Source organism: Toxoplasma gondii, chromosome III (genome assembly GCF_000006565.2).
Source record: "Toxoplasma gondii ME49 chromosome III, whole genome shotgun sequence".
NCBI classification, from domain to species: Eukaryota; Apicomplexa; class Conoidasida; order Eucoccidiorida; family Sarcocystidae; genus Toxoplasma; species Toxoplasma gondii.
Genome location: NC_031470.1, coordinates 1,076,383 through 1,103,705, shown reverse-complemented (window position 1 = coordinate 1,103,705; position 27,323 = coordinate 1,076,383). Strand labels below are relative to the sequence as shown.

At 50.2% G+C, this 27,323-nt stretch overlaps 6 protein-coding genes across 6 annotated transcripts; 4 read left to right on the top strand and 2 right to left on the bottom strand.

Moving 5' to 3' along the window:
* Positions 1–189: 189 nt before the first annotated feature.
* On the bottom strand, positions 190–2,239 carry TGME49_253690 (hypothetical protein). Its single transcript, XM_002369384.1, has 2 exons — positions 1,779–2,239; positions 190–1,394 (listed from the first exon to the last, which is right to left on the bottom strand). The coding sequence occupies exons 1-2, from the start codon at positions 1,806–1,808 to the stop codon at positions 1,065–1,067; spliced, it is 360 nt and encodes a 119-aa protein (XP_002369425.1). The 5' UTR covers positions 1,809–2,239; the 3' UTR covers positions 190–1,064.
* Positions 2,240–3,177: 938 nt separating this feature from the next.
* On the top strand, positions 3,178–3,893 carry TGME49_253680 (hypothetical protein; the record flags this gene model as incomplete). Its single annotated transcript, XM_002369383.2, has 2 exons — positions 3,178–3,540; positions 3,777–3,893. 2 exons carry the CDS (start codon positions 3,178–3,180, stop codon positions 3,891–3,893), a joined length of 480 nt encoding a protein of 159 aa, XP_002369424.1.
* Positions 3,894–5,735: 1,842 nt separating this feature from the next.
* TGME49_253670 (hypothetical protein) lies at positions 5,736–8,997 on the top strand. The gene is made up of 2 exons (XM_018781017.1): positions 5,736–6,624; positions 7,908–8,997. The coding sequence occupies exons 1-2, from the start codon at positions 6,567–6,569 to the stop codon at positions 8,093–8,095; spliced, it is 246 nt and encodes an 81-aa protein (XP_018638174.1). The 5' UTR covers positions 5,736–6,566; the 3' UTR covers positions 8,096–8,997.
* A 1,900-nt stretch (positions 8,998–10,897) lies between these two features.
* TGME49_253660 (hypothetical protein) lies at positions 10,898–11,401 on the top strand (the record flags this gene model as incomplete). The annotated part of the gene is made up of 1 exon (XM_002369381.1): positions 10,898–11,401. One exon carries the CDS (start codon positions 10,898–10,900, stop codon positions 11,399–11,401), a length of 504 nt encoding a protein of 167 aa, XP_002369422.1.
* Positions 11,402–14,846: 3,445 nt separating this feature from the next.
* TGME49_253650 (DnaJ C terminal region domain-containing protein) lies at positions 14,847–21,482 on the top strand. Its single transcript, XM_002369380.2, has 6 exons — positions 14,847–18,814; positions 19,235–19,369; positions 19,585–19,676; positions 19,961–20,069; positions 20,499–20,672; positions 20,905–21,482. Exons 1-6 carry the CDS (start codon positions 17,261–17,263, stop codon positions 20,977–20,979), a joined length of 2,139 nt encoding a protein of 712 aa, XP_002369421.2. The 5' UTR covers positions 14,847–17,260; the 3' UTR covers positions 20,980–21,482.
* A 245-nt stretch (positions 21,483–21,727) lies between these two features.
* Positions 21,728–26,149, bottom strand: TGME49_253640 (hypothetical protein). Its single transcript, XM_002369379.2, has 5 exons — positions 25,438–26,149; positions 24,635–24,733; positions 24,276–24,362; positions 23,872–23,948; positions 21,728–23,462 (listed from the first exon to the last, which is right to left on the bottom strand). Exons 1-5 carry the CDS (start codon positions 25,702–25,704, stop codon positions 23,300–23,302), a joined length of 693 nt encoding a protein of 230 aa, XP_002369420.1. The 5' UTR covers positions 25,705–26,149; the 3' UTR covers positions 21,728–23,299.
* Between the last annotated feature and the right edge of the window lie 1,174 nt (positions 26,150–27,323).

Below are 27,323 nucleotides of genomic sequence, written 5' to 3'. Positions count from 1 at the left end.
AGGCATCAGCTATTACTGTTCTGAACGTCCGTTTCAGCCCTGGTGCTCCAACCTGAAGACACGACTAGTACTCAGGTGCTAATATGACCGGTAGCATCGTACTAGGAGTTATGATCTCTGAGAATGGATCATTGATAGGGGTTGATAAGGGAGTATGCACTACGATGTGGACTAATGGTTTAGAATATTGGATATCGTTCTTTAAAAGGTCCATGTTCTATTGTTTTCCTGGTTTCCACAGCACTCGGCATAAATGAGTCTACGCCTGAGTACACCGCACATAAGTACACCTACATCAGATCGTGCTTGCCCAGCCTACGTGATCAATTTCAACCTGGAAACTTGCTCACGCGTAGTCTTGTCATGTATCCTGCGTAGAAAAACGTGAAACCTAAGTGACAAAACATTCCGATTGGCTCAGCTCACGACCTGAAGCACATTCATATTTGGCGTTATCCGATGGCACCCGGGTCAAAAATACATGCTACGGAAGAAAAGGAATGCCATTCCACCTTTTGCTTTGCCTTTCATTGGCAATTAAAGTGGTTCTGCCGTGGCGCGGCCAAGCCAGTGCACACGTCGCCGGGGGGTGTTTCTAACCAAGTCCAAAAGGACAGGGTTTGCGCACTACGTGGCACCAAATAGCGACACGAGAAACGATTGAGAAACAGCTTTAAACATAGCATCACATCTCTTATGTGTCCCCCGAGAGTTCATGGCAGCATCACATGCACTCAGCAGCACGGCTACGAGGAATAGGCTTGTTTTGCAAGCGAGTCGTGCTCAAGCCCCTGGAAATAGAAGAGGGAGCGAAACAACGATGAACTTGCCTGGATCTCCAGCAGAGCCGAGGCACCTTTATGGATACAGAATCCGAGAGAGTGCCTATCCTCCTTCAGCGGAGGTCTCAATAAACCTCTCTTCAACACATGGACGAATCTCTCTACAGCCGGGCAGCACACGGTAACAGAAAACCAACGTCGTCAAAATAGAGCATCATGTTGCTGCTTCTCATAACGAAAATGAAGCATTTCCAGGCGCAGCGTGCGCCGGTTCGCGATGGATCAAGGAGCGAGAGGAGGGGCTGGAGGAGGGTGCACAGCATGTGCCGCTGAAATTGGCGCGGATACTTCTACTGCGGCTACCTGCTGCGATGTCGCTTCCTTAGGAGCTTGAGTGGATACCACAACCATCAGGATTCCATATATGAAGCTCCAGATTGTTCCGAAAATAAGCAGAGAACAAATCAACTGAAATACGCCTGTCCAGAGAAGATGCCCGCTGTTCATTCCGCAGCCAGCAATGAGAGTGCCAATCCCAAGGGGAAAGACCAAATTGATTATGCCTCCAGCAAGCAGCATAACAGAGTCGTGGCTATTTCTTGGTGGAGGAACCTGTTAACAGGTAAGACAGAAACACATCCAGTTTAAGAGCAATAATGTGTTCGAGAGCCTTTTGCTTCAAACCGCCAGGATAGGGGAAGAATGCACCCGAACACCTTTAGTAAATGTTATCATGCATAGTAAGCTGAGTCGAGACAATGTCCTGTGCAGCACCTGATTCCTTGTAAGGCAACCTTCCTGTACGCTGTATTTCAAGTCTAGATTATATTGAAACGGTAGTGACCCGATACAAGCGCTTTGATGTGCCTTGCGTACGACGGCGAATGCAGACTTGCCACTGCTAGCGGCGGTATCTGAGATGAAATCAAAAACCGTGGCTGAAAAACAGTTATACGTCACCCTGTCATCGCTGTACATATCCTGGCGCCTGCTTACTCCACAGCAGCAGTTATCCGCGTCGCACATGATGAACTCTTGATAGTGCAAGTCTGGTTGGTGCAACAAAAAGACTCGAGTTGACTGTGAACTGAAACAGCACTGTTCATGCAGCAGAAGGTTCCGTCTAAGTGGTGCATGCGTCTCCAAAAAAGAACAAGTGACAACAATCTTTTTAGAGCCCGCCAATACCCGAACACTAGTTACTTTAGTCTCGGATGTACCATGTTGCCGCCGCACAACGAAGCACGGCGTGCGTCGCCGAATCCATCAGCTTTTCGTCGCGGTGCATCAAACCACAGTTTTGAAGGACCTGTGTAAACTTCGGCGTAGGTAGATACCGATTATGCCCAGCGGTGTGCGAGTAGCACACGATTTAATATGCCCGTTCACGCGAGACTCCATCGGTGAACGCCCTGAGCTGTGTCTCCTCATTTGTTGTCATTTTACCGTTTGAAATCATCACGACGATTTGCACCTGGGACCCCGCCGAGACGCTGTCTTGACTGGGAGAGCCTCGTGGTCGCGCGAAACGCGTACGTTGCGCTATCCCCTCCCCCCACTTTCTTTCACTCGCGTCACTGTCACAACCACTGCCGTACAAGCGTGGCGACGAGCTGATGGGAGACGATGTTCAATAAGGTCTGCTAATGCCGCGATCAATATGTCGAAGCGGGCCCCAATCACATGTCAAAAACACGGCCAGATACAAACTCAGGGAATGCGTATTCATGTCAAAAAGCGAGCCTCAACTAGATCACAAGAGAGCTATAACGCGTGCTTAAAAGAGGTGTGTGCGGAGCAAATTGTGTGAGATTGACCGCTGCTTCTGCTTTTGTGGTAGATTGGTAGCTGAAAAGGACCAGTGGGTACCTACGTTCCTTCGACACTGAACGCTCAGCCAATTTGCTATTTGGACCAAAAAGTGTGCTATCGCCACGATTGGGATTCACACTTATGAGGGAGATGTAAAAACCACGCGTCGCACCATACAGATCGCCACGCGGATTGTAAACAAGAATAACCCTGTTACGAAAATGTAGTGGTTCTGACAGGAAGTGCTCCTTGAAAGTACGAGACGCATAACGGGGTTCACCACGATCCAGTAGCGAACAGCGCAGGGCTCATGTGCATCGCTTGGTGTCGTCCAAACAAAAATGCAGCGGCAGGTTAATGGGCAAACTCCAGGTAAAGTGGGCTAATCCAGCCACGAAAACACCTGAATCCAATGGAGCGATTCGAAATGCGCATCCCCAAGTCGCTTAAACTCGCGGAACTGCGAATCATGGTAGACCATCAAGGCAAGCACCGTTGTTTATTTTTCGACCTACAGCTGAGTTCATGCACTTTTCCTGTTGCTGGACCTTGCTGTTGAGAATGAGAATTTTCACGTTGATTGATGGAAAGTGACAGGACTATCCAGTTGTTCTGTTGGGCTGGTGGCAGAGAGGGATTTCATGGGAAGGCCGAGATAAGGAGCCAAGCAACATGTGCGACAAGCTTTTCCCGCGGGCAGGGACTCTCGAGCTACAGGAGCGCAAGCGAGCAAAGTAATTCACTGGCTGCCCACGTCTCGTGCAGCACAGCAGCAAAACACAACGTTTTGCCTCGTAGCCGGCTAGGTTTGCTTGCTCAGAAACGTCAGTCACGAACTGTGCCTCTCAGTGCCTACGAACGCAGCTACGTGGCTGCCACTCTCTACGGCCTATCATGGAAAGAGGAATTCACACCCGATGGACACTCAAGAACAGTGGCAAACCAGGTAAGGCCATAACGCATGCAACAGTACATGGCAACAAACACTGCAACCTGCCTCAAGACTTCTAAAATAGCGGAACCCAATTTCATTACGAGTAACACGCGAGACAGCCAGACCATCGCGCGGCCTAAAAGTTCGTCGGAGTTTCCTTCGCCGTCCTCGCCCTCTTCCCACTGCATTGATTTTCTCCCGTGTCCTTGTCGCTCTTGCTTGTCTTGTCCCTGCCGTCTGCGCTCCAGCCAGGTGTCGAGCTCCCTACTGTGTTCAGCAATAAGAAGGACAACAGAAGAGACGACCACCCAAAGCAGTGGCTGCCATACGACAAACTGCACCCACTCTTGGAGCTTTTCAGGTAGTGTGCTACGGAATGAACGCCGCGACGGCAAAACCTCGGACGTCCAGGCAGCCGCCTCCGTCTTGTCTCGGCCAGATTGTTGTGATACAGAGGACAACGAAGAGGGGCCAACAGACGAGGAAGGTGGCGGAAAAGAGGCCCAGGCTGTCGCTATAACGAGGTTAAGTACAAGCTGCAGCCATCGAAGACGTTGCAGGTGGTTTTGCCACCTGACCAACCACTTGACAAACCTGCTCGCCAAAGCAGAAAAACGGATAAAGGGAACAAACCAGAGAACCGAATGCTTCCGTTGCTCGGTTCGGGACAAACCGTTACGAGTGTCTTGTTTCTTGAGGCTCCCGGAGAGTCGGTCATGCTGTTGAGCGTGGGGGAAGGAGCCTTCGACGCTTGTACCGACTACTTGTGAGACACTACTGGATGTAAAACCGCCGGAACAAGAGCTCTGCCCAACCGCAGCAGCCGTTGTGGCATGGGCTGCGTAAACAGGCATCGAAGAGACTAAATTTGTAATCTCTCTCTTGTTTCCTGCCGGACCGTCTGACGGGGCTTCCGCCACGGCAACCTGATTGACTCTCGCCCGCACCGTTTTCCCCGTCGAAGACTCGGACACGCCTATCAGCTCTGTAGGTCCTCGGTTCATCTCTGCCTGTTTACATTGACTGAACAATTCTCGGGAGTTTACTGCAGAAATGGTTTTGTCAGAGGGTAGGCCCCACTGGCATCGATTATCGCGTTTACCGCCAGGAAGTTCCCTACCATCTGGGTCAGCCACGGAAGGTCCCACGTTCCCTGAATTTTGGGGACCACCTGAACTATCCAGAACATTCAGTGAATTCTGCTCCAGCACCACGGTTGTGTCCCTCACACCTTCTCGGAGATCAGTGCTGCTGGTTGGGGTCTTCCACTGCACCGGGGTCCCAGTGACAACGTGCATACGGCGGGCAGCCTCTGCTTCCAGAAGTCGCCGCTGGCGAGCCTCGGCTCGTAGGCGAAGCCTTTCTGCGGAGGCAGTAGCCGAAATGTCACTTGCAGAGGCCTCCATTGATAGAAAAGTGTCACAATTATACCTCTGGTACACAGAGGCTCGTAGACACCGACTCATATACCGCACGCGTGCATTGCAAGGCTGCTCACCAGAAGATTATCTAAAAAAACGTCGCCGCCGTACGAGTGGAAAGGCGGCTACGCGATAACCCCATATACTCAGTGGGGGTTGACTGAGACTCTTGGTCGCACACGTTGTGCTCTCACTAGGCCTTCGATTCAGTCAGTCTGCCGCGCAGAACGGAATTTGTAAAATGTAATCCGTGCGAATCGGCAAAAAACGCCGCAGATGCAAGAACAGCAAGGGAAAAACAGTCCGTATAGTGGACAGAGGATTGCTCATTCGTGCTCATTTGGAGGTTGTACGAACCAAGTGTGATGCCACCGGACGGCCTGTTAAGGAAAAGAAGCCGAGCTGCATTGAATGGCACTGGGAAAAGGCAACAGCAACAGGACTGGACCTGCTTGATCATGCAGCCTTTACCGTCACAACTGACTGCAACATACAGCTCCAGGACATAAGTAGCATAATGACTCTAGTCTCTCGCAAAAATAGTGACAGGAGAAAAGATGGCCCGCCCCTGTTTCGTCGTCCAGCACAGCTGCCACATGTGCCGTTGCCGTAAAACCCGCCTCGACGTAGCGTCTAGTTTGACGGTGCTGCCGCATTCGTCTCACGCTTTTTTATTGCATTCTGCAACGGAAGTAGTACGTATTTTTAACAATGATATGATGGAACTGTTGTTAGCCGTTCACCATCTCTAGAAGTGACACCGCATCTGCTGCGGTTGAAGTAGTCGGATTCGGGTGCCACAACTGTCTGCCTTGGCACAAGCTGTTGCGATACATAAATATTCAACACCGACTGCCGGACTCAGTCATGCTCCCTTTCGTTTCTATGGTAGCCACAGTGGCTTGGTGTGGATGGGTAAAAAGTGTCAACTCGTCTCACCATGCTGCCGATGCAACAGTACCGGGGGTCCTGTCTGCAGGCGAGCCATGCAAGGGTCGAGTAAGACAAATTTCATTGGAATTTCAGAGTGCGATAGATAATGATACACATCAAAACGACGTAAGATGACTTGATATCTGCTGGTTTCCACAGCTTACAAAGATGCATGGGTCAAGCGGTGGAGGGAACAAGAATGCAAGATGCTGTACGACGTCTTGGGGCTTCCGAGGCCGGTGAATGCTCGCGAATCACTCGTTTACATCAGCAAACTGGCCTTGTATATTACTGACTACTGATTGCCCTTTGAAGATATAGCCTGTCGTCGTCAGACATGTGTCCGTAGAAAGGAGCCTTCCAGGACTGGTTTGGGATACAAACTGCAAAGGCAACACAGCAACCAATTTTTCCACAATAAAGCGGGCCCCTGCTCTCGAAAAAAGGCATTCGGAACGGGAGGGAACTGAGGCGGGAATTTCAGATTCGCCGAATGTTTCTGTGATTAATTTCCACAGTGACATCGGTGCAGGGTGCGCAAAAGCAACTGCAACAACCCAAGATTGCAAATAATTTGGCGTATGGGAGTGACAACCGCCATCACCACAGTAACAAGCAGCAGCTAAAAACGGCAAATACTATGGCGCATGAGAGTGATAGCTGCCGTCGACAAATTAACGAACCATGAACAACAGGAGTGTGCATGTGTGCGGCGAGAGGCACACTGAAGCTGCTGGACAACGTAAGCATATCTGGACCAAAACATGTATACGCCACACACTCTCGTTTCGCCTGCTGCTGTCTTGTTACTAAAAAGAAGCTTATCGGTTGTGATGTCATGAGTTCCTCGGCATGCTCATACTCTTAGGACGTTAGACGTTCATCTAAACTTAGCCACATGCTGCAGGCACCTCTGCAGTGTAACGATCCAGCTTGTCGTTAGCTGCCGTTTATTCGACTTGAGTGGTACAGTTCTGGATCGAGGATGTTTTGTGCAGAAAAATATCCAGTTATAATGTGACAACTACAATGCATGGCCTAGCTTATTCGATTTTGCTTTGGTACTGTGGTTACACTTCTGTCAAGGGGCCGCACATGTTGTAAGGGATAAGGCCGCAAGGGTCTGTATAATGACTCAGGAAGCGTACCGATGGTGGCAGAACAAAAGTAGATAACTTTGGGAATCAACTCGTACTGGGGTTTTCCTGCAATGAAAAATTTCAGTTTGGACGTGCCTAGCTCTTGACATTGCGCAAGTGTTTCGTCCTCGTAGTAGATGCCAGCTGAATTCCACACATCTAGCTCTATGTCTTGTTTGCTCGACATAACTCCAGAGAGAAAAATCTGGTAGATGTCGTTGTCAAGCCCACGAAGATGCAGTGTGACGGATCCACCAAGCGGCACAGACAGCACAGGATTCTTACATTCGATCATCAACCCTGCTGCAGCTGCATTTGCGACATCCGGGTTAAAGAGAATTGGCACCAAACCTTCCGCTGCTCGAGTATGCTGCAGAGAATTAGAAACCCATCAACCGAGGGAGCGTAACGGCACATCCTCATAGAGTTTCAACATACACATGCGGTGACGTGTGCGAGCTTTGTGCATAGGAAATGCCAAATGAGCTATAACGAGCACCCTAGTGTATACAATGCCTTCCTGACACGGCTGCTTGAGTTCCTTGGATGTTTTTTGTCTAACTTTTGTCTAACGACGCGAACCGCGAGGGAGGCGTTATGCGCTGTGAAGGGAAGGGGAATGTATCAACCGGGCAATGTTCATGGTGGCCTCGGTAACAGCATGCGCCGCGTTTGACAACAGCATCCATGTGGTTGATTGTAGTGCGTGTGGTCATGATCTTTGTTAGAAAACCACTAAACGTCTCTGGATGATACAGCTCCCGCTGTTGAGCAACCGGCAGCCGGAATGACCACTCATTCGTTGAGTGCGACTTACTGGTTCATTTGCTTTGCTCGCCAACGAAGCCTTCCGCTTCTCCGCTGTTCCGTCAATTTCTTTTTTCAGTCGCTTCATCGTCCCTTCTCTCACCACATCCACACTGTTGTCTTCCACCCATTTCCCACCTGAAACGGCGTTCCGTAGGTCGTCACCAACATTTGGCTGGAGGACATATCCTACAGGCTGATGTCCAAGTCCAGTGGCTTCACTGTTTTGCTGCGGAGCTCCTCGGGCATCTGTCGACAGAGATGTAGGGTTTTCAGGACGCTGGTCATCCACCTTCGTAAAAACTGTGTCGCCAACTTCTTGGTTGGAATGTAAACTATAGTTTCCATGGAGCAGGTCCTGTTCTGTTCTTGATACTTCATCACCGAGTTCAACTCTGGAGGCTCGCGGTCGCGGAATGACAGCAGCAGCCGCTGGAAGCGTGTTCCTAAGGACAGCTACTCGACTTAGGACCGGCGACGACGCTGATAGTGATTCATGGACCGAGGAAGTTGAGGAAATGAAAGGACCACGTGACAGGTCAGCGACATCGTCCTGATAGAGTCCGGGTGAACGTGAAAAAGTACCGGCTACTGGGGGAAAGGAAACCGTTTCTCCTCCGCCTCCCAGAACAAGAGGAGGAAGCACTTGCAGCAGTGCATAGTTACTCGGGTCATCCTGCCGAAAACCACCAGATAGAGGACGTGGCGAGAGGGATGCTACAGCTTGTGGAAAGTAGTTGTTGACACCAGCTGCAAGGACGCCTAGGTGTGGTCGGAGTAAATCACTCGCAGCAACGCCTGCAGTTTCAATGACCTTTCCTAGCATATGAGATGCTCCAAGTTGTCTGTGTTCGGGTTCTGGTTCGGTAGAAAATGCGCCGACGATAGGCCACCCACAAAAAGATGAAGAGCAGCCGGTGCTGGCGAAGTCCGAGAAATGTCCGGTCAGAGGCGCCTGACCACCCGAAGGAACCGAGGCCTCATCCGCTGTAAAACGATAGGGAAACCTGTGTCCGCCCAGCTCCGGCAAATTCGGTGCTGTCGCACATGATGCTGGTGTCACCATAAACCCCAAAGAAACTACCACGACACACACTCGTCGTAGCACACGAACTGATTCCTTTTCGGGGTGGGAGTGAACTGTCATTTCGGAATCGGAATCCATGCGAAGAGAAGGAAACAACGAGACTATACCGCCCCTGATGATCTGGAGGAAAGTGAAGGACTGACTGAAGACCAAACAGAAAATCTTGGCAGAGCACTATTGCTGTTGAACGCACATTCGCAGACTGGACGACGCTGTAGATGTTAGCTAGCCAGGAGGTCCAGGTCTTGTGGCTTCCACTGGATGTGAGTGCTATCCTGACGCACGAACATGAAACAATTGGTTTGCTGCAAAGAAAGGCACTTCTGCCAAAAGTTGCCAATACCTTCCTGTATGCTGGTGACACTATGGGTTTCAAGTGTACTCTTCGCACCGATGAAGCTTTTACATGTCCTTTCCCGAGAAAGCATTCTATCAGGTCAACTCTTCAGAAGAAAGAGATGGTGTACGTGTTACATTTACAAAGTAGTGAATAAGAGCTACTACAATTAATAGAGCTGCTTAAGCGTGCATCAGCAGCGTACAACCAAACTAATTGGCTCTCAGTGGTGGAGAAATGCAGTTTGGGCACGCGGGTGTTCGTTAAATACATCATCCACCAATACTTAGGACAGTTATCACACAACAAGAGTAACACAGAAATGCTGGCGAGGATGTGCGGTCCCCTGATCACGCAGTTGGACAGACGCTGCTGTCCCTCACATTTTCCGTATGAAGGAAAGAACGGCACCTGTCTGTGTTTTCACATTGACGGACGTGCAAACGGAATGCGTGGTCGTATTAAAGCGACAAGATTGAACCAACAGAAAGGCCTCATAGTTCTATCGTCTCCTGTGTACATCACATGCCAGCTGCCACCAGACACGCAGTACCCGAGTCTATTCCGGGCAGACTAAGTGGTTCCACGCAATCAGGGTGGCGAATTGTGCGGCCACAGGTCTACCTGTCGAGATTAGACCATGTGTGTGAAACACGTGGTAGCTTGATGAACCGGCTATGGAAGTCGTCTCTATGTAGAAAATGTGCAAGGTATTTTGGTCAAGTGTGTTTTTCCTCATGTGTCTTCTTTTTCCTTCGTGTTTCTAGCCACTCTGGTCAAGTTGTAATGCATCGAGGAGTCCCGCAGAGTCATCGACAACCTTGAGCTGCATCCTGATTGCGTTCTCCTGCGGAGAGAATCGCTGGACCGTTGACTTCGCGGTGAGAGTTGATGATCTCACCGATATGCTAGTTTCGCTAGCGGCTTGTGGTGCTTTGGTATGCTACAAATTGTCACGGTGCCACGTACATGATCTAGAAGACTAATTGAACACATTCAGGCATGGGACGTTGCAGTTTCTTTGACGAACGTTTAACCTAAAACTGATGCAGGGACATTAAATAGTATCGTCCAAAGTGTTAGACGAAACCAACCATCTTTAGTTATTTGCAGTAGGGTCTCAATAGAGAAGTCGTGCACAGCCAGCGGTCCCCACATTCGTGCCTCCAGGTGCCTCTCAACCGCTGATGGCCACTTGAACGTCGCATCGTTCGCAGTGCATATCTCCTGCAGGCTCAGTTTTTTGTCGCGTATTGAGGAAACGAACTAGTCATTCTGGCTCTCTTGTGCAGTTGAACGTTTCTAACCCAGGCTCTATCAAACTGTGTCAATTCTGAACGGGGCAGCTGCGACTTGATCGCTGAAAGGTTCTTGTACCTTTATGCTCAGCGCTACGAATAGGAAGGCAACTGGTTCGTTCACAATGAATATTCAAGCACATGAATCCACGTGTCGTCCGTCTACTGACGGAAATAACTCAACAGGACCAAGGCAAACAACTCCTTCACTTTCTAAGCTGCAGCATCAGTTGCACCTGCGGCAAGCAGATATAGAACAGCGCGACTTTGCGCTGCTGGCTATGCAAACCAGTCTTGAATGCACAAAGTCGATTGTCAAGAAACAACAAACAGAGTTGGAATGGCTCATGAAGCAGCGAGACGTGGCAAACCGTATCATTGCTCACTTACGGACAGAACTGGACCTCATAAGGAGGGAGGTCATCGAAGCGAAGCACAGAGACATCATCCATAATCGCGTTGATCAGCAAGCTCCCGCTAGTTCAGCAGGTGACCGAAGCTCATCCTTTGTAAATTCATCAGAATCGTCGAAACCTCTCCGATCACGGACTAGAGGATGGAAACAAATAGATGAGATCAAAGAAAGGAACCGTGAACTAACCCAGGAGATATGCGATCTAGCAGAAACAGTGTCGCATCTAAAACGCGTAATTAAGGACAAGGCAGACGCAGAGCAACGTCAATCCGAGGTACGCAGTTGTTGTAGACTGTCTGAGGTAGCCAAGCGGTACTGTTCTGTCTGCCTGTTTTTATTGCTAAACATGGATATCCCGGCAGAAGCTGCCAGATACTGCACCCAGGATCGTCTTCCTTCTTGGCAAATTGACAGGGACAACCGACACAACCTATAATGCTAGGGCAGCAAATACAGAAAGCAGGCTGGGGCATTTGTGCATTCGGACTAATGGGCAAATGGATGGGTATATTTGGTTGTGGCACCGACATGGAATACCTTCTGATTGTTTGACTCGGAACCACTACCTCTGGTTCGCCTTCTGTTCAGGTCATGAACAATAGTTGTATGCGATACGAGGATGCTGAGCGTTCCATGCTCCGGCTGGTAAGGGGCACACTGAAGAATGGGGCAGCGCTGGCAGAAAGCGCACACATACAACTAGGGAGGACCTTGCGTTGATTCAAGACATCCTGTCAGAATTATGGACCTACCTCCGGCTATGAGAGAGACACGCACATCCCAGGGTACAACTGTTTCTAGTAACTTCTTCGGTGCTCCGATGGTGCAAGACGTCCCTTCTCTCCTTTCCGCATCACACTAGCTACGTTGTACGCTCTGTTGTGCCTGACCTAAGTAAGAGTAACCCACTGCTCTCTCGTGGGAGTCTGCAATTTTCAACGGTGCACTGTGGATCCGAACAAGCGCATCTGCGCGCAGATGTTCACCCGGCCGCCGTGCGGCAGAGTTGACGACTGCTGTCGTCGATGGATTTCCTTGCGTGTGTGAGCATTTCGCTTCTTCATGGCAAAGCACCCAGAGCTGCCCTTCCACAGAAAGGGCGAACGGTACCGGAAGAGAACTGCGGAGGATGAGCTGCGCAGATGCACACTCCTTTCCTCTGGATAATCCCTCTCTCCGTGCTAGGAATTGAACTGCATACACAGGTTCGGCGACAACAAAAAGAAACAAAACTTCTGACGAGGGAAAAGGAATGTCTAAGCGTGGAATTACAAACGTCAAAACGTGACATACGTACCCAGGAAAACAACATCAAAGAGCTGCAATCAAAGCTCGCACAAACGCATTGGGAGCTGGAAGACACGCAACGTCAGCAGAAAAAGCGGTTCCTGGCTCAGAGTCAAGAGCACGAACAAGAGATCACAAAGCTGGAGGGACGGATGCGGAAATCCGCGGTAAGCTTTCTTCCAGGTCATCGCATGACTCACAACTCGGAAGGTGGCGGTCATTAGGCCCTCTGGTGTATGGAAGAATTCTCTCATTGGTGTGATGTCTACAGCGGGCACAGCAGCAGGTATTAGCTGGCGAGAGGGCCCTTGTAGCAGCAGCCGAAGCGAGGGAGAGGAAATGGTGGGAACAGTCGATGATGGCTTCTTGCGAGGTAAAAATGTGTCTTTCTTTAACTCGGTCGGAGCTTCATGCTCCGACTCAAGGTAAAAAACAAAAGTGATATCGCGCACTCACAAGCCTTCTTGCCTCGTTGAGCCTCTTCTATGTGCTTAGCTATCTCTTCATTTCTGAAGCGGCGCTAAAATGGTGGCTAAGGTCCGGATACAGGGATACATACCAGAACATGCCTTCGTTATCCTGGCATGGCTGCGATTTTCGGTTGGCTGGTTCCTCCTGACTAGGTTATCTAAAAGAAGACATCCGCACCGAATAGAACCGTTTAACAAGCACTGGTAAACGTCTCATCAACACTTTGACATCCTCACACACTCTGAAGAAAGACTCAGATCTGTGTTATTGTCGTCCTCAATGGGAATACAAGTGTGACATTGTGTTATCATCTTGGTCTAAGGAACACATCACGAGGACATCGCAGTTGGTCTTTTGCAATAAGAGCACTATACCCTTTTCGAGAAACAGTCTGGCATGCTGCCAGATTGGTGGAAGCGGCGTGGGACGGCGATGAGATGACCTGTTGTTACGGACGAATCGTGAGCCTTCCTGCAAAGCGTGGCTTGTACTTGTTTACTAGGCGACAATGTAGTAGATATGTGGACTTGACCTTTCGGTACAGGGCCCACAAGAGGCAGACATGCACGGGATTTGCCGCCGCTAATGCTAACCAAATGACTGAAGTGATTTCTCTACGTTGTTGTAGGTTTCAGAAAGAGTCGACTGCATTAACGAGCTAAAGGCACAACTAGACAAGCAACTTGTTTATCAGCTCATGCTAATGGAGTAAGTTGCGGCGCGACTCAGCGCCTGAGCATCACACACAATCTATCGCCGAGGCAACAATCACGTCATCTATGTTCGTGCGGTGTTACAAGAAGACGTACAAGCGAAATGCCCTGATTGTTTTCATGTCGTTGATAATACTAGTTCAATACTGCCTCGTTTACAACTGGTTCTTACTGATATCACTAACACCCGCGTGCGTCTGACTCAGGAAAAACTGGCCAGGTGAAAAGGCAGCTTGAGCGGGTGCCCAGAGATTAGGAGGTATCTTTTGGCTCCGTAAACGGATCATGTGTATGCAGCTCATTTATTTTTCTGGTGTCGTACACCACCAGTTTAGGAAAACACGGACTTGAACCATGAGGTCCTGGCATCAAACGAGTTTGTTGGTGGTCTCTACAGGCTTTCCAAAAGCACTCGGGCCATAGAAAGTTCTCTCTGCTGCGCGGCCTGTTCGCAACGTGAGTCTTGACGTAGAAGCCCGCCGCGCTGAAACGCCCGTATTCCCCACGGAAAACAGGCCCGTATGCCGTGAGTTTCTGTGCAGCTCCGTCGAGGCCTGTCACGTTTGTGCCTTGCGCTCACACTGTCTGCGAAGACTGTCTCTTCCCAGTCCGATTCGGGCACAAGAATCATGATGATGGCCAAATGAGTTGTCCGGTACGCGTTGATAACAAAGCTGTCGCACGACTGGTTATGCCACGTTGCGTCCTACTGCCCAGAGACAGACAATCCCTGTTGGAATTGCCCAGGAGAGTACGACGTATAAGTTAGTGACAGCCGCGCAACATTGACAGAGAAGGTGTTCAATCTGTATACCGCGACTGGATGCGAAGCATGCTGTTGCATAGGTGTGCAAGCTGGATGAAGGGAGCAGAGCAGGTGATGGCCTCGGTTACATTGCATTCGAGAACGAAGTTGCAAAGCAGGTATTTGATCTTGTACAGCGTTGTGGTCCAGATAGCCACGAGCCTAACCAGCAAAACCTGGCTGGGAATGTCACCGACCGATGAACCCAAAAGTGTGCAACTCGTACGGGATGCGGCAACTGCGGCTGCGTTTCGACAGAGGCTGTGCTTAGAACGAATTACCGACACTTCATGCAGCTTCTACGTCGTTTTCGATGTATTACTATTCCTTCTCTACTCTGGGAACGTGAAGAGTTGCTGGAAGCCATTCGCAATACATCATCGTTTCGCCGCCGCACACCGCATTCCCAGCGTTGACTGTGCAGACTGGGAATTTTTGGAGCCCGCAGGTTCTTGAGAAGATATCTACGTCACGGTCTCACCTGCAAACTATTCGAAGAAAAGTCAAGTGGAGAATTGTAGAGCCGAAGGCCTTCCTATAGGGGTAAAGGTGGGTGAACTCTACCATTCTTTGGCAGCGCTGAAATTTGATCAGCGTTAAACTCTGCTGATTCCGTCAATTCATCACCATCATTGAAGTTGCGGGAGCAAACGAATCGAGGCGTACGAAATATAATGGAAGAATGTGGATGAAGGTGGCAATTGCCTCCACCTAGCCACGAGATCTGCGACGATGAATCACACAAGCCAGAGGAAGTGGCGTCCCCGTTGTCTGTGCCCTGTCCGACTCACTAAGGCTGATGCTCAATTCAGTCAAAGCGAACCTTCAAAATTGCCCTAAATAATTGGAAAGACACGATCTTACGGGGAATATCGCCTATTCCGCCTGGAAAACGGTTTCACCTCTCTTCTGACTCCCTGAAGGACAGTTGAACAACGATAGCCTCAGTGGCAAACGCCTGTAAAAACGAGCGCGAAACAGGATAATGATGGTGTGACCGTCGTGATGCCTCACTCGCTGTCTTTCAGCTACTTCAAACACTCTGATCCCGTTTCCTGTTGCCTTCGTAAACGAGAGCACCACGGTCATACAACACATTGAAATATTACACACCCTCGCACGTCAAGTACGAGAACTCTCTCACATGATATCCATCATGACCCACATCTTAGAGCTGGCACGACTGAGGTGTACCACGGCCAATAGAACACCTTGGGTGCTAGTGCACCCAACAGCAGCTCGGAAGCCCGTCATCACCCAAGCGCTGGACTAAAAGTACCTCCAGGCGCTCTGGCGTGGACCAGAGCGAATCTTTACGCTGAATTCAGGAACGACGCAAAGACACAGGTGGAGAGGATACATTGTGACGCTGCCACGTTCAACTGACACGAGTGCTTAACGCCAATAGTGGGCGACAAGTGAACTGTGGTGTCGCAACAAGTTAGTTCAGCCTTCATCAGGTTTCATTGCTCCATCGATTGAGATTGCATTCTTGTGTTTAGCACATTCATGAAGATTGTTTTGTCGATGCGGATCGCTGTATTGAACTATACAGCGCCAGTTGTGCTCGTACCCGTGACGGCTTCCTTGAGATGTTGTCACGGCAATGGCATCGAAGATGGCGCTCATGAAGAGGTCCGTACACTCCCATATGGAACTGCCACAATTTAACAGGCACCACCGTTTATCACCTGCAGTTGTGGACGCCAGTCTTCGTGCGATTTGCTTCGATACTTGCGAAAGTGTCAGCTCGCAACCAGAAAGAAGGCTACAGAACCTGCCATATGGCACGCACACATTCTGGCCGTTTTTGCGCTGCGTTGCCACCGTGCATGCGCCTTTCTACCGTTTGTCTGAAGACAACGAACTGGGTTAGAAGGCTTAAAATGGTACCACGTTTTTCTTTCACCTGTCTTCGTGTACGGGAAAACTTTGCATGGTTCAAGGTTTGTGGTGCTCTTTGGCTGAGACTTGTCCATCGGCTTTGAGGCGCCATCTGCGTTTCTGACGGAGCTGCATCCTAGGCCTCTGTCGCTGACTAGGACGCCGTGTGTGTTTTTTTGTCTCCCTGGCGCCGTGTTTTCCTCTTCCGCGAAGCGACATCCATAAGCTGGCTAGATTTTGTGTTTGACGGCTGTGGAAATTTACCCAGCCTGGTCCTTAGTAATCCATGTCTTTTTTTCCCTAAGGACGCTCTACAGTCGCAGCTGGTCGTGCCCGGAGTGGGGCTGGTGTCTCCGTGGGACGAATACTCGACAAGCATAAACAGTTGTAGTCAACGCTCTGATCAAGAAATACCACGTCGACTCCCGAATGGCATCTGTATCAGAGCTTGGTATTTCGCCTCGGTACCCAACCGTTTTGGCGGCCGCCCGCTCCACGGCAGTGCCCTTCTCGGGAGCAGACAATATTGTGTGAGTGTGTTCGCAAGCGTTCCGTTCGAGTTGCTAATTTTGAATGGGAGAGCAAGGTGAAACATTCGATGTTAAACGTGTGCATGTTGAAGGCGTGGCAGCGCAATCGCATATTGACTGCAAAATACTCGAGAGGCAGAGTTCCCACTGTTAGAGTAAGAATACACGACAGCGAACGAGAAACCTTGGACATCTATATCCGACGTCAGCTACTATGCACTAGTATTCACAAATATAAGTACGTGACTCTTCTTCAAGACTCCCGTCCAGCTAGTCTCTGAAGTTCCGACCGGGATGCGGGAGTGTTTAAAAAGTAGCTGTCGAGCAACAACGACTACCTGAGGGACGACCACACGCAAGCTAGTCTGTTCCAGTGACGTCATCGCGTGCGACTCTCTTCGAGCACTTTTGCTTAACTCCATCGGTAGAGGAAGCAAACACTCACTTGTAACGGGGTGTCCGAAAGGTTTGTCTTTATCTGTTATCAGCCGTGCCGGTATCTGTCTGAGAAGACTGGGTGCGCTCGCAAGAACAATGGGACAGGCACGCCCTCTCCGGCTCAAGAATCTATGCAGTGTGTCCCCTGGATTTTGACGTAAGCCGATATGCAGGCTTCAAGTCAAGCCAGATCGACAGTCGTGCGGAGCAGTGCCCATTTTCTTGAGAGGGGTGGGGAAGCAGATAATCAACGTTGGCTGGCTGCCAGTGTTACACACGCGTCTCATTTTCCCGACTCCAAAATGCCACCCGTTTCTGGTGCAGATATTCCCCAAATGGTGGATTTCCACGACGACGTCACCACTTGGGTTTCCGATGTATTTTCACAGATTTTTTCTCACCGAACCAAAAAAGTTTCTGCGCCTGGGCTTCCGTCGAAAGCCAGGTCAACTGGGCTGTGCACGGCGGTCAAAAGAGGTCGACTGTTACTGTGCTTGGGTCCTGGGTTGCTTCATTATCACCTCACTCTCTTTACACTCTTTTGGTTCACCGTATTCGCTGCCGGACTCTCTTCCAGGGCTCCACACCCGCTTCACCCGTTCTCCCCTGCCTCGTTTCTACGCCTTCAAGAGTGCCTACGATGGAACACTCACACGGCCCACTGTCAGGGCAAAGAAAGGGATGACCAAGCTAGCGGCGCGTCAGCATGTGCAGGCTTTCTGGCCGCCGACGTCCGAGTCCGCTCGCCGGGCCCTGCGAAGCCGAGCTTGAGTCTTGCTGCCTCTGGAGCCTCGTTTGGGTCGGTCGGATCTGACGAATGCTTGAGATCAGGGAGAGCAGGCAAAGGTTTGGCGGCAGTAGTCTCATCGTTCGTTGCGGTTTCAACGACGAGTCAGACCCAGCACGATTCCGTACACTCCCCTACAAAGCCGCTGTTCCGAAATTTTCACCAACAGCCGGTGCCGGCGCCACTACCCCAGAGCCGGTTGCTTCCTCCGCTAGGTGCGTTCCCGTTCCTGGGTCGGAAGCGAGGGGACGCTGACGGTGATGCACAGACAGACGATGTCTCCTGTCCGGAAAGCGTGCCAGTTGACATGGATCTTTATGGCCTCGTCGGGGTATCTAAGGAGGCAGAGAAGACAGAGATTGATGCCCGCTTTCGCCAGGCACAGAAGGAACTTTGTGATGTGGGAGGCGATCCCTCTGTCCTCAACATGCTCCGTGCCGCCCACGCTGTTCTGACCGATGATGACATGCGATCGGCTTACGACAACCTAGGACGCGTCCCTGTAAACGTAGCTCGTGCGTTTCTGCTGCCGTCCTCGACAAACGGTTCCGGAGAAGAAAGCGCACATTACTCTCCTGAACGACACAGTGCAAGAGACGCGGACAGTCACGCTCTGGGAGAGGAAGATGATGAAAACGACCAACAGAACGACGAGGCGGTTGGCACGTCGCCTCCGGGACTTATGAAAGTCTTCTCCAGCTTTTTCGGAGGCAGCAACGCCCGGCGGAGACGGACTAGTTTAGACAGAGTTCGAGGAAACGACGTGTGGGCAAGCGTCACGCTTCAGCTGAGTGAAATCGGCTGCGGCGATGCCGAAAAGCAGGTCACTGTGGAGGCGCTTGAGAACTGCGACTGCTGCGAGGGCACTGGCGGGAAAGATGGCCAGAAGGCAACTGCTTGCACAGCCTGTGACGGCAAAGGCGCAATCGTCAAGGTACTGTGCATGGATGTTTCGTATTCTGTCGAGGACAGGTCTGCTTCTTCAGCTGCCAGGAATTCTGCAGTGTAGATGTTTTGATAGCCAAACCGGGGGAGAGGTTTTGAACCCGATGGGGACACATGCGGATCATAGGCTTTTCATCGTTGATGTTTTTCACTGAGCAAGCCTTGAGCTTCTCAAGTCTCGCGGGGTTCGGGTCCAAATGCGCCGGTTCATGAACAGAAGCACTGTCGCCACGTACCATACGAACCACCAATTTGAGCATCCAGACCGTGTGTCCCTGTTTGTCACTGCGAAAAGACTGTTTCTACACTGAAGGCAACAGAATCACTGATGTGCATGTCACCATTAGTAGCCTCGAAACGTCTCCAACATCGAGTTCAGCTGACGGTTGGTTTCTGCTTTTGTGTTCAGACAACGACCACAAATGTGGGGATACTGAGAACGTCGCAGACATGTCAAGCTTGTCGTGGGAGTGGAGAGGAGGCGCGTCTTCGCTGCTCGAATTGTAGTGGCTCCGGCCGCGTTAAGAACGAAAAAACCCTCCAAGTGAGTAGGAGGTGTATTAAAGCTGTGGTGGGTACGGGGACCAAGGAAGTTTGAACACGACGTCGAGTTGATGTTTCCACAAGAAGGGTCGGTCCGCGTCTCCGAAAAGGTGACTTGCGTTGTAGTAGCGTACACAGTTTCTGCTGCATTCTTAATAACCTCCAACGGGGCAATGTAGCCAACGCTTCAGTTTGTTTTCTCTTGCGTGGCTTCAGGTGATGATTCCCGCAGGCGTTTCTGACGGCATGCGTCTCCGGATCAAGGGACAGGGCGACGTGGGCGTAAACGGGGGCCCGTCAGGAGACTTGTGAGTGCGATACTTGTAGTCTTCAGAGTGCGTGTGAATGGTTGCTGCTGTGCTTCTCTAAATCGAAAAGAGCCTAAACGGAAACAAGCGAATGGGCAACTGAACATTTGCTGGACCAGCGGTACCGGGTGTTGAACGATGTGGATGTGTCAAGCAAGCTACGCTGAGAACCATGCGTTCACATTCAAGCTGTGCTCTAGTGATGTTCGACGTCGAGCGAATTCGACGCACTGGAAAAAGGTTACCGAGAGACTTCGTGTTGTGGACTGCAATTCTTTCTTCAGACTGCTTAAAGTGGAAGTGGAGAACGACACCGCCTTCAGAAGAGAAGGCAACAACCTGCTGGGAATCGTTAGAATTTCATACATCGACGCAATCTTAGGCTTAGAAGATGTAAGTGCTGTTTTCTCGGCTCTAGAATTTGTGCTGATAGAGGTCCCCGGAAAACCTGACAAGGAGTCGTTTTCCGAACAGCACCCTCAGGAGATGCAAACTCTTCATGATCACGGAAACGAGCTTGGCGTGGAATGTGCCTCTCTTTGGTCATCGTTTCGCATCTCTGTGGCACGGCCGATGCACGGCGGTTGTATCTCGCACATACATGAGACATTTGCATGGCAGACGAGGCAGGGGAGCGCTTAAGGTCGAATCCTCTTTTACAGTATTTTGGAGGCATAAGCAACCCCTTGTAAAGAGAAGCATTGCTCGTGGAACAGGAATGCCCGCCGAACAGAGGCGGCATTCTGAAGTTCCTTGCCCGAGCGCAAAAGCAGAAGGCACAGTAGGTATCTCATGTATCTTGAACTGAATATGTGTGCGCAGAAACCAATCGAGGTTATTGACGGAGTTGCTCACATCACAATTCCTCCTGGTACCCAGAGCGGTGAAAAGATCGTGGTCAAAGGTCGAGGAGCACAGGATCCTGGCATGACTACTCGGGAAATGTCTGATAGAGCTCTTACAACTACACGTGGGGACCACATTGCGGTCATTGAGGTGAGTGAACTCACGGGGCTAAAAGACGGTTCTGAAGTAGCAAACGAAAATGCATTAGGGCAGTTTTTCATGTCAGGGATCCGGCGAGAAAACCGTTTCTGCAGAGGACATCAAACGCCGTTGGACTGTACTGAGTGGAAGCATATTTCACTTAGGTGCTGTAGAGATTGACAGTGCACCGTGTTTTACTTGAAGGCCGACAATGTTTTTCTTGTCGTTGCTCTTCCTGCAGGTTGAATTACCAAGAAAAGTGTCGAAAGAAGAGAGAGAACTATTGGAACGTCTTCGGCTGCTCCGTCGTCTGTAGCTTCGTGATGTCCACTAGAGAGGCACATAAAGATGAGGGCGCCGCCAGGAGTCATGCCTGCACATTCTCCATAAGAGGCGTAAGGCCTCCTTGTGCCGTGTCTACGTTCGTCTTTTTGTGTGACCGGAGGAAGAGGAACACATGTGCGTTGTGATGTGAAAATCATAGACGGGTGGTGGCGTTTTTCCGGTCTCCTGTCAACACACTATAACGTACTCTCCCAGATGCGAGCGCAAATGATAGGCGGGTTAACTGACACCAGATGGACTATAATGAGGATTGGATCCCGCTGTAGCATTGTGAAATGCGTTGCTCTCGGTGTTGTAGGTTACAAGTAGATCGTGGTAATTCATGGTTCTTTATTGTGGTTCAAGAACACACGTGCAACAAGGGGAGTTCTGGAAACACGTGTTGCTTTGCGAGAGAACCAGATACCAATAAAAAACCACAAAGGTGTTCATTCAGCGTGACAAAACGGCATTCTTCGACTTCTTATCAAGGGTAGGAAGCGACGGACTGCTCGTGCGTAATGATACTGCGCGAGCATCTCACTATCGGGGTTTGGCTTCCAAATGCCGACGCGAAAGGGCAAGAAATTAATATGTGTACCATGGTCCATTCAGGTATCGGGCAGATGAAACCACGATTTTGACAGCCTATATATCCCACATATTCGTCGTTCACTGCAACACTACAGCTCCCTGTAGATCCTGATGAAAGGGCTGAGCTGTATCGGCTTGTCAAAATTGTATGTTCAGCAGGCGGCCGTAAAGTGAAACCCACAGCGACAGGTTTATAATGTGGCGGCCTGTGCAACCAGGGTGAAAGAGACTGACAGACAGTGTAGTGATAAATGAGTTACTGAGTTACTGTGACGCGGGTTCTTGTTTCAGTCTGTGTGCTAGCAATATGAGCGGGTGGGTTGCACAGGATGCTACCAGTGTATTACTTATGTTACACGTCACGGTGCATATGCCGCGAAACAGCCGCTATTTCAGTTGTACCCAAAATCTTCGCTCAAATCGGAAATTAAACTGCCACAGAGCTTTCACTGTTAGCCAATGATAATTACGTGAGCAGCAATCGACTCGCGGGTATCCTCTTGCGCAACCGTTAGTTAAATCTGCCTGACCAACTTACTTGGCCAAACCGTGTAAAGAACTGTTTACACACGCCGAAGGGCCTGACGCCTTGCATTGGCTGCACCTTTACCAAATGTAGACTGGAATTTGCCACCGTATGACGAGGGAGCATTCGGAAAGCAAAAGGACCCCCACATCACACTTCCATTATTCGTATGACACTGTACAGGAGAGTAGATCTTTGCATTGTACTCTTCCTCAGCCGCGGACGTCCACTGCAACAAAAACCGTGGGAAAGCTCTGCAGCACCATCACTTGAACTTCATTTCTCATGCAAAAAGGAACACACATTTCATAATGTATATACAATGAGATGCACTCACATGTAGCCCTTGACCCCGATTTCACCCCGCAGTGTGCGGATGGAAAAAATGATGGTGCTCCCATTTGGATGAAATAACTGCCCCTTTTAAGGATCCACAGAAAAGCAGCCTGCGAACGCTTGTAGCCTGGGTGAAGTCATCCTTCGTTCGACCTGCCTAGTGGTTCGGCTGGGATGACGTCTTGTTACGCCGGATAGAAAATTCCACGCCACCGTTGTGTTATTCAAATCGTCTGCCCACAAGACAAATATCGAACTCTTCTGGTGCTCCCTTTGCGCATGCACAGTTAACCCAACTAACTGTTGCTAAATAGACCCATCCTTTCCGGTAGAATTGAATGACAGTGACAACTAGCCCGTATGTCAGCTCTGCATGCATTTGTTAGCGACTAACACAGACCGACGTAGTCTGTAGACGATGCAGCGTCGGCTTTCGACATTGATCGCGATCCAGGAAACCGGATAGGTTCTTAGTCCTTAACCACGCATGGAGAGCCGTAGGCTAGATGTGGGCAGACTCAGTGTGCTTATGTCTCCTTCCTACATGAACGGGCTGGTTTGGCATCTTGGACTGGGGGCACCAGGAAGCCGCAGACGGTGGTGCGTGCGACCACATTATGCTGATCGCCGCGTCGGGGTCTGTATCTGCAGGCCCATCTTCCATTCAACACCTCCCAGAGCGGCTAGTTACCTTGCACCACTGGCCAAGTGCACCTAAATAAGTCAACTTCATGAACTCCTGGTGCGTCAGGATAGAGACATTTTCGCTTGTTGAATGATTTCACAGCTCCGTGAACTTGTTGAGCAATGAAAGTGACTTCAGTTATGCTCTCTCGGTCGGCCTGACATCGCTAGATCACATGGCATCAACCCGGACATGCTGCGAGTCGTTTGGTCCGAATTCATCGCCGAATGCACGCGCGGCACTGGCTGCGTGGGAATCGAAAACAATCGGCTGTTCTTCAACAGCAGTCTGCGCGTCTTGTGCCTCGGCGCCCGTGCGGATGAAGCGGACGATTCTGCAATAGCAAAAAAAGCGAAAATGGGAGCCGAATCAAAGGGATTCCGCTGTTTGGGCACGCGTCACAAAGTGACACAAACTCCACTCTACACTGGAACCAAGACACCGTTTTTTTGGATGACTGACGGCGCTGGTTGGCTAACAGGCCCACATGTTGAAGCATCGTTCTTTTGAAGGGGTTAAGAGTGACGCCATAGGCGCATATATCTGAAGGCTGAGATGATATGGAAGCAGCGATGTCCCAATAAAAAGACGGGACGCTTAAATACGGTGGGAGATAAGCCAGTGACTGCAACACGAAACCGAATAAACGAGCTACGACGGCGAAATCGCGGTCCTTCACACAAGAGGCTGGTAACCATAAACACCGACGACAAAGGTGCATCACTACTCCGAAATTAACCTACCTGATTGCTTGTGCAGTGTAACGGCAGGTGAGCAAAATGATGGTGACGAACTGATCGAAATTTCTGATCACGCCGACCTATAGGCACACAAAGTTGTAACAAAAGACACCGCTCAGTGTCAGACGCCGCACCACCACAAACACACTCACCGCTGTATCCACCTCTCGGATACGAAGACCACAACTTCGAAAGCGTGTCTTCAGATGGGCGGCCTTCTCACGCAGTAGAAACCAGCTGACAAATTTGCTGATGGGAAGCTCGGCATCTCGTGCAGGACCGCTGCTGGTACCCTTCAAAGGCAATATCGCTATAACACCGTGCTTGGCCGAGATGAGCGATCGTAGCACGCACTGAAAACCTGCAAGAACGGTCGAAAACCCCCAAAACAGGCTAAGCGATCTCACCACTTCCAACAGCAGCAGAACCCAACTAACGAAGCTTGTCAAGGCCACGGCGAAGTCGAAGACGTGCCATCCGCTCCCCCAGAATCGCTGAACGAAATACACATAACAGCTGATCGTGTGGTTGGCCTAACTGCGGGACAACAACGCAAAGCGAGTCAAATCCGTCGCACAGCATCTGGTCAAAGCATGTCTCTTGTGCCACTGAATAGGGAAATGCAGGTGGTGGGTGTCAACACCAGGCTCTCAATCATTAGATACATATTCCATCACAGTTGGGTCTTCGCTGCTCATGAAAGAAAACTGTGGACATGAACAACGCCCCGCACAAAGCTACACTCTGGGGCAATTAAAAAGTTCACCTGTCCAATGAAGTGAATATCCAGGGCAGTCTCGACGCAGAGAGTCACCGTAATGACCCCATCGACCACGACTGCCCAAATGGGCATCACATTTCCTTTCTGAAGCAACAAGCAGAGACAAGAGAAAATTCCAATGAGGTGGCTCACATCTGAGGGGATCCTGACATTCGGAACGCTGGTCAGGCGTTTCAAGGGACCGGCAGCACATACCAGGACGCGTGCACATCGAAACCGAACCTGGTAGATTCCTCCGCTTCGGCTACTCTGACAACCTCACATTGTGGAGAGCTTTCGTGTTGTGTTTTGGACAGATATTTGGTCGAGAAATGGAGGCTCACAAACAGATGATATTTTTTTGGATGTCGTAACGGGGTCAAGGAAACGTCATGAGAGCGTTCAGATTCACAGCATGCCTTCGTTTTGCACGATGGTAACCATTCGGGCCATGATTCAGTTGTATTCCCTAGCACGTTATGTAAATCCACCAAATCGGCGATTTTTATTAGTATTTATGTCATCAAAGTGTTAACGAAACACCAATGGCGGTGAGACTGGTGTTGCAGCAGAGAGATACTAAGCACGATGATTTGACCCAGTGGGACACCGAAAAAGTAAATAAAGACTTTGATTGAAGGCACGGACACTGTTGAAACTGCATATGACCCAGCTGACTGATGTTCCCTTTTTCAAGGGCCCAGGCAGTCTACCCCAAATAAACTCGAAACACGTTCCCTGTGATACAAAACGCATAGAATGCACGCGTGTTGAGACTCCCTCCGAGTTTTAGTCCCGCTCTGGCTTACCACATGAACGTCGACGATCATGTAGATGACTAAGCTCAGAGTTGCCAGAGCCATCAAGGTGCAGTAAAAGAGATACCATTTTGAAAGGCGCATAGCGAAGACGAAACCCTTGCCAACATCAGCCTGGACAGAAAGCAGCATCTTCGATTTCCGTCTTTCGACCTCTGGCAACAAAGGGCTCTGCTCTGCTCCCCTTGAACCGACTCGGCCAAAGACCCCTGAAGGGGAAGAAGCCCCCATTAAAAGGTCGTCTTCGCCTGTAGACATTGTAACTAGAGGTCTGGTAGGACGCTCTGAAGTCTTGGAGCGCAGCAAAACGTGCGAGGGCACGGATGCCGGTAGACGGTCACACTCTTTCACGAGAAAACTCAGTGGGACTGCTTCAGTGAGGCATGTAATCTTTATGCTGCAGTGGGTCTTATAAGGGATTGAGAGGTAAAAGAATTGACGAAGGGACAGTGGGTGCCTGGTTGTTGGGCAGCGACACCTCTCGTTATAGAGACGGCATCAACAGACGGGGAAATTTGGACTGGATGAGGGCGCACAAAGGGTGAGAAGTGATTAGATCGCTTCATGGTCAGCCCACAGAAACGACATCCTGAGCACTGTGGCGGACGTGTTTGGCACAAACAGTTACTAAGTTCCATCACCGTACGAGCTAGCCATGGCTTTACCTAAGCAAGGCGGGCGGCTGTTCTCGATTCCCCATGGCTGCATGCACCGGGAAACATAGTAAATCGATGGGGCACTCAGTGCCAGAGGAATGGCTCTAGGATACCATGGTTGCACTCGATGTGGATTTACCAAAAATAACGGCGAAGCAGGAAGTGTCATAGAATCCAATGCTGAGGTAAAAAGCGTTCGATGGCATTGGTCCTTGACACGTATCACCACCGTTGCGCAGTTAGGGAGGGCTAGTGGACGGACCGGCCACACAACGACGACGAGCTAGAGACAAGTAGCCCCTGTTTTCGTGCGATAAGGTGAGGGTAGATCCGGTTACGTTTGTGCCTACGGGTGCTCGGTCAATAAAAAAAGACACTTTTCTCGCAAGTGGACCTTTAGATTCCTCACCGTTCGACTTTTGCTTACATGTGTCGGCACACTCCAAGACGCTTGGCGGTCACCAGTGAAATTGGAAGTACCGGATAGCTTCTGTCCCCGTTTATAAAGAGAACAGTTTGACGATTCCCAGAATGTTCGTCAGACTTCGCGAACCTGAATAAGAGAATCGCGAGTGACTGTCCGACAAGAAACCTAACCCGGCGCACCCAGTTGGTTCGTTTGAGGAATGTGCCAGTCGAACATCTCTCCAATTTCTTTTATGATTGATGCTGAATAAGTATTCACTACTTCACGGAGGGATCATTCTAGTCTCCAGTGGTGTGTCATTTTTTGCCCCTTTGCCTGCATCGGCTTCCAGAGTATCGGAGAAGCTCTGATGTGTCGAAAACGCTAGCATACTGATTAAGAGGCTTTCTGTTGGTCTTAGCGTGAGCTCCGGACGAAACGAGGGCTTATGTGAGGCAGTCATTTGCACGTCACTTGAATGTCCCGCCATCTGTCGTCAACGGTGTCTCTCCTTTAGTGGGCATTACGAATGCTGTTCGATTTGTCGAAATATTCCTTTCCTTTGTGTTTTCAGCTTCTCAAATCGAGACGCTACACCAGAGAGAGGCTTGATGATGTCAGCTCACGTCTGGTTAGCGCGATGCATGGGACGCTGGGACTTCGTGACACTTTGCAAACCATTTAGAACTGAAGAATATCTTAGAAACACACGCATGAGAAATTGTTAGTTACCCTCATCAAGTTACTCTGTTCGGCAATCGGTCACATCAGCACTCGCACACGCAGTTTTCTCTTCACATTTCTTTTTAACACCG

Bases quoted from the DNA above. Each gene is read 5' to 3' on its own strand.
- TGME49_253650 (XM_002369380.2), top strand. From the start codon at position 17,261: ATGCAGGCTTCAAGTCAAGCCAGATCGACAGTCGTGCGGAGCAGTGCC. The intron at 18,815-19,234 runs GTACTGTGCATG...TTTTGTGTTCAG, and splicing joins GCAAAGGCGCAATCGTCAAG to ACAACGACCACAAATGTGGG. The intron at 20,673-20,904 runs GTGAGTGAACTC...CTCTTCCTGCAG, and splicing joins ACCACATTGCGGTCATTGAG to GTTGAATTACCAAGAAAAGT.
- TGME49_253640 (XM_002369379.2), bottom strand. From the start codon at position 25,704: ATGTCTACAGGCGAAGACGACCTTTTAATGGGGGCTTCTTCCCCTTCA. The intron at 24,734-25,437 runs GTAAGCCAGAGC...TTGTTGCTTCAG, and splicing joins TGATCGTCGACGTTCATGTG to AAAGGAAATGTGATGCCCAT. The intron at 23,463-23,871 runs GTAGGTTAATTT...TTGCTATTGCAG, and splicing joins TACACTGCACAAGCAATCAG to AATCGTCCGCTTCATCCGCA.
- TGME49_253670 (XM_018781017.1), top strand. From the start codon at position 6,567: ATGAACAACAGGAGTGTGCATGTGTGCGGCGAGAGGCACACTGAAGCT. The intron at 6,625-7,907 runs GTAAGCATATCT...TTCTTTTTTCAG, and splicing joins CACTGAAGCTGCTGGACAAC to TCGCTTCATCGTCCCTTCTC.
- TGME49_253690 (XM_002369384.1), bottom strand. From the start codon at position 1,808: ATGTGCGACGCGGATAACTGCTGCTGTGGA. The intron at 1,395-1,778 runs GTAAGCAGGCGC...ACCTGTTAACAG, and splicing joins CGGATAACTGCTGCTGTGGA to GTTCCTCCACCAAGAAATAG.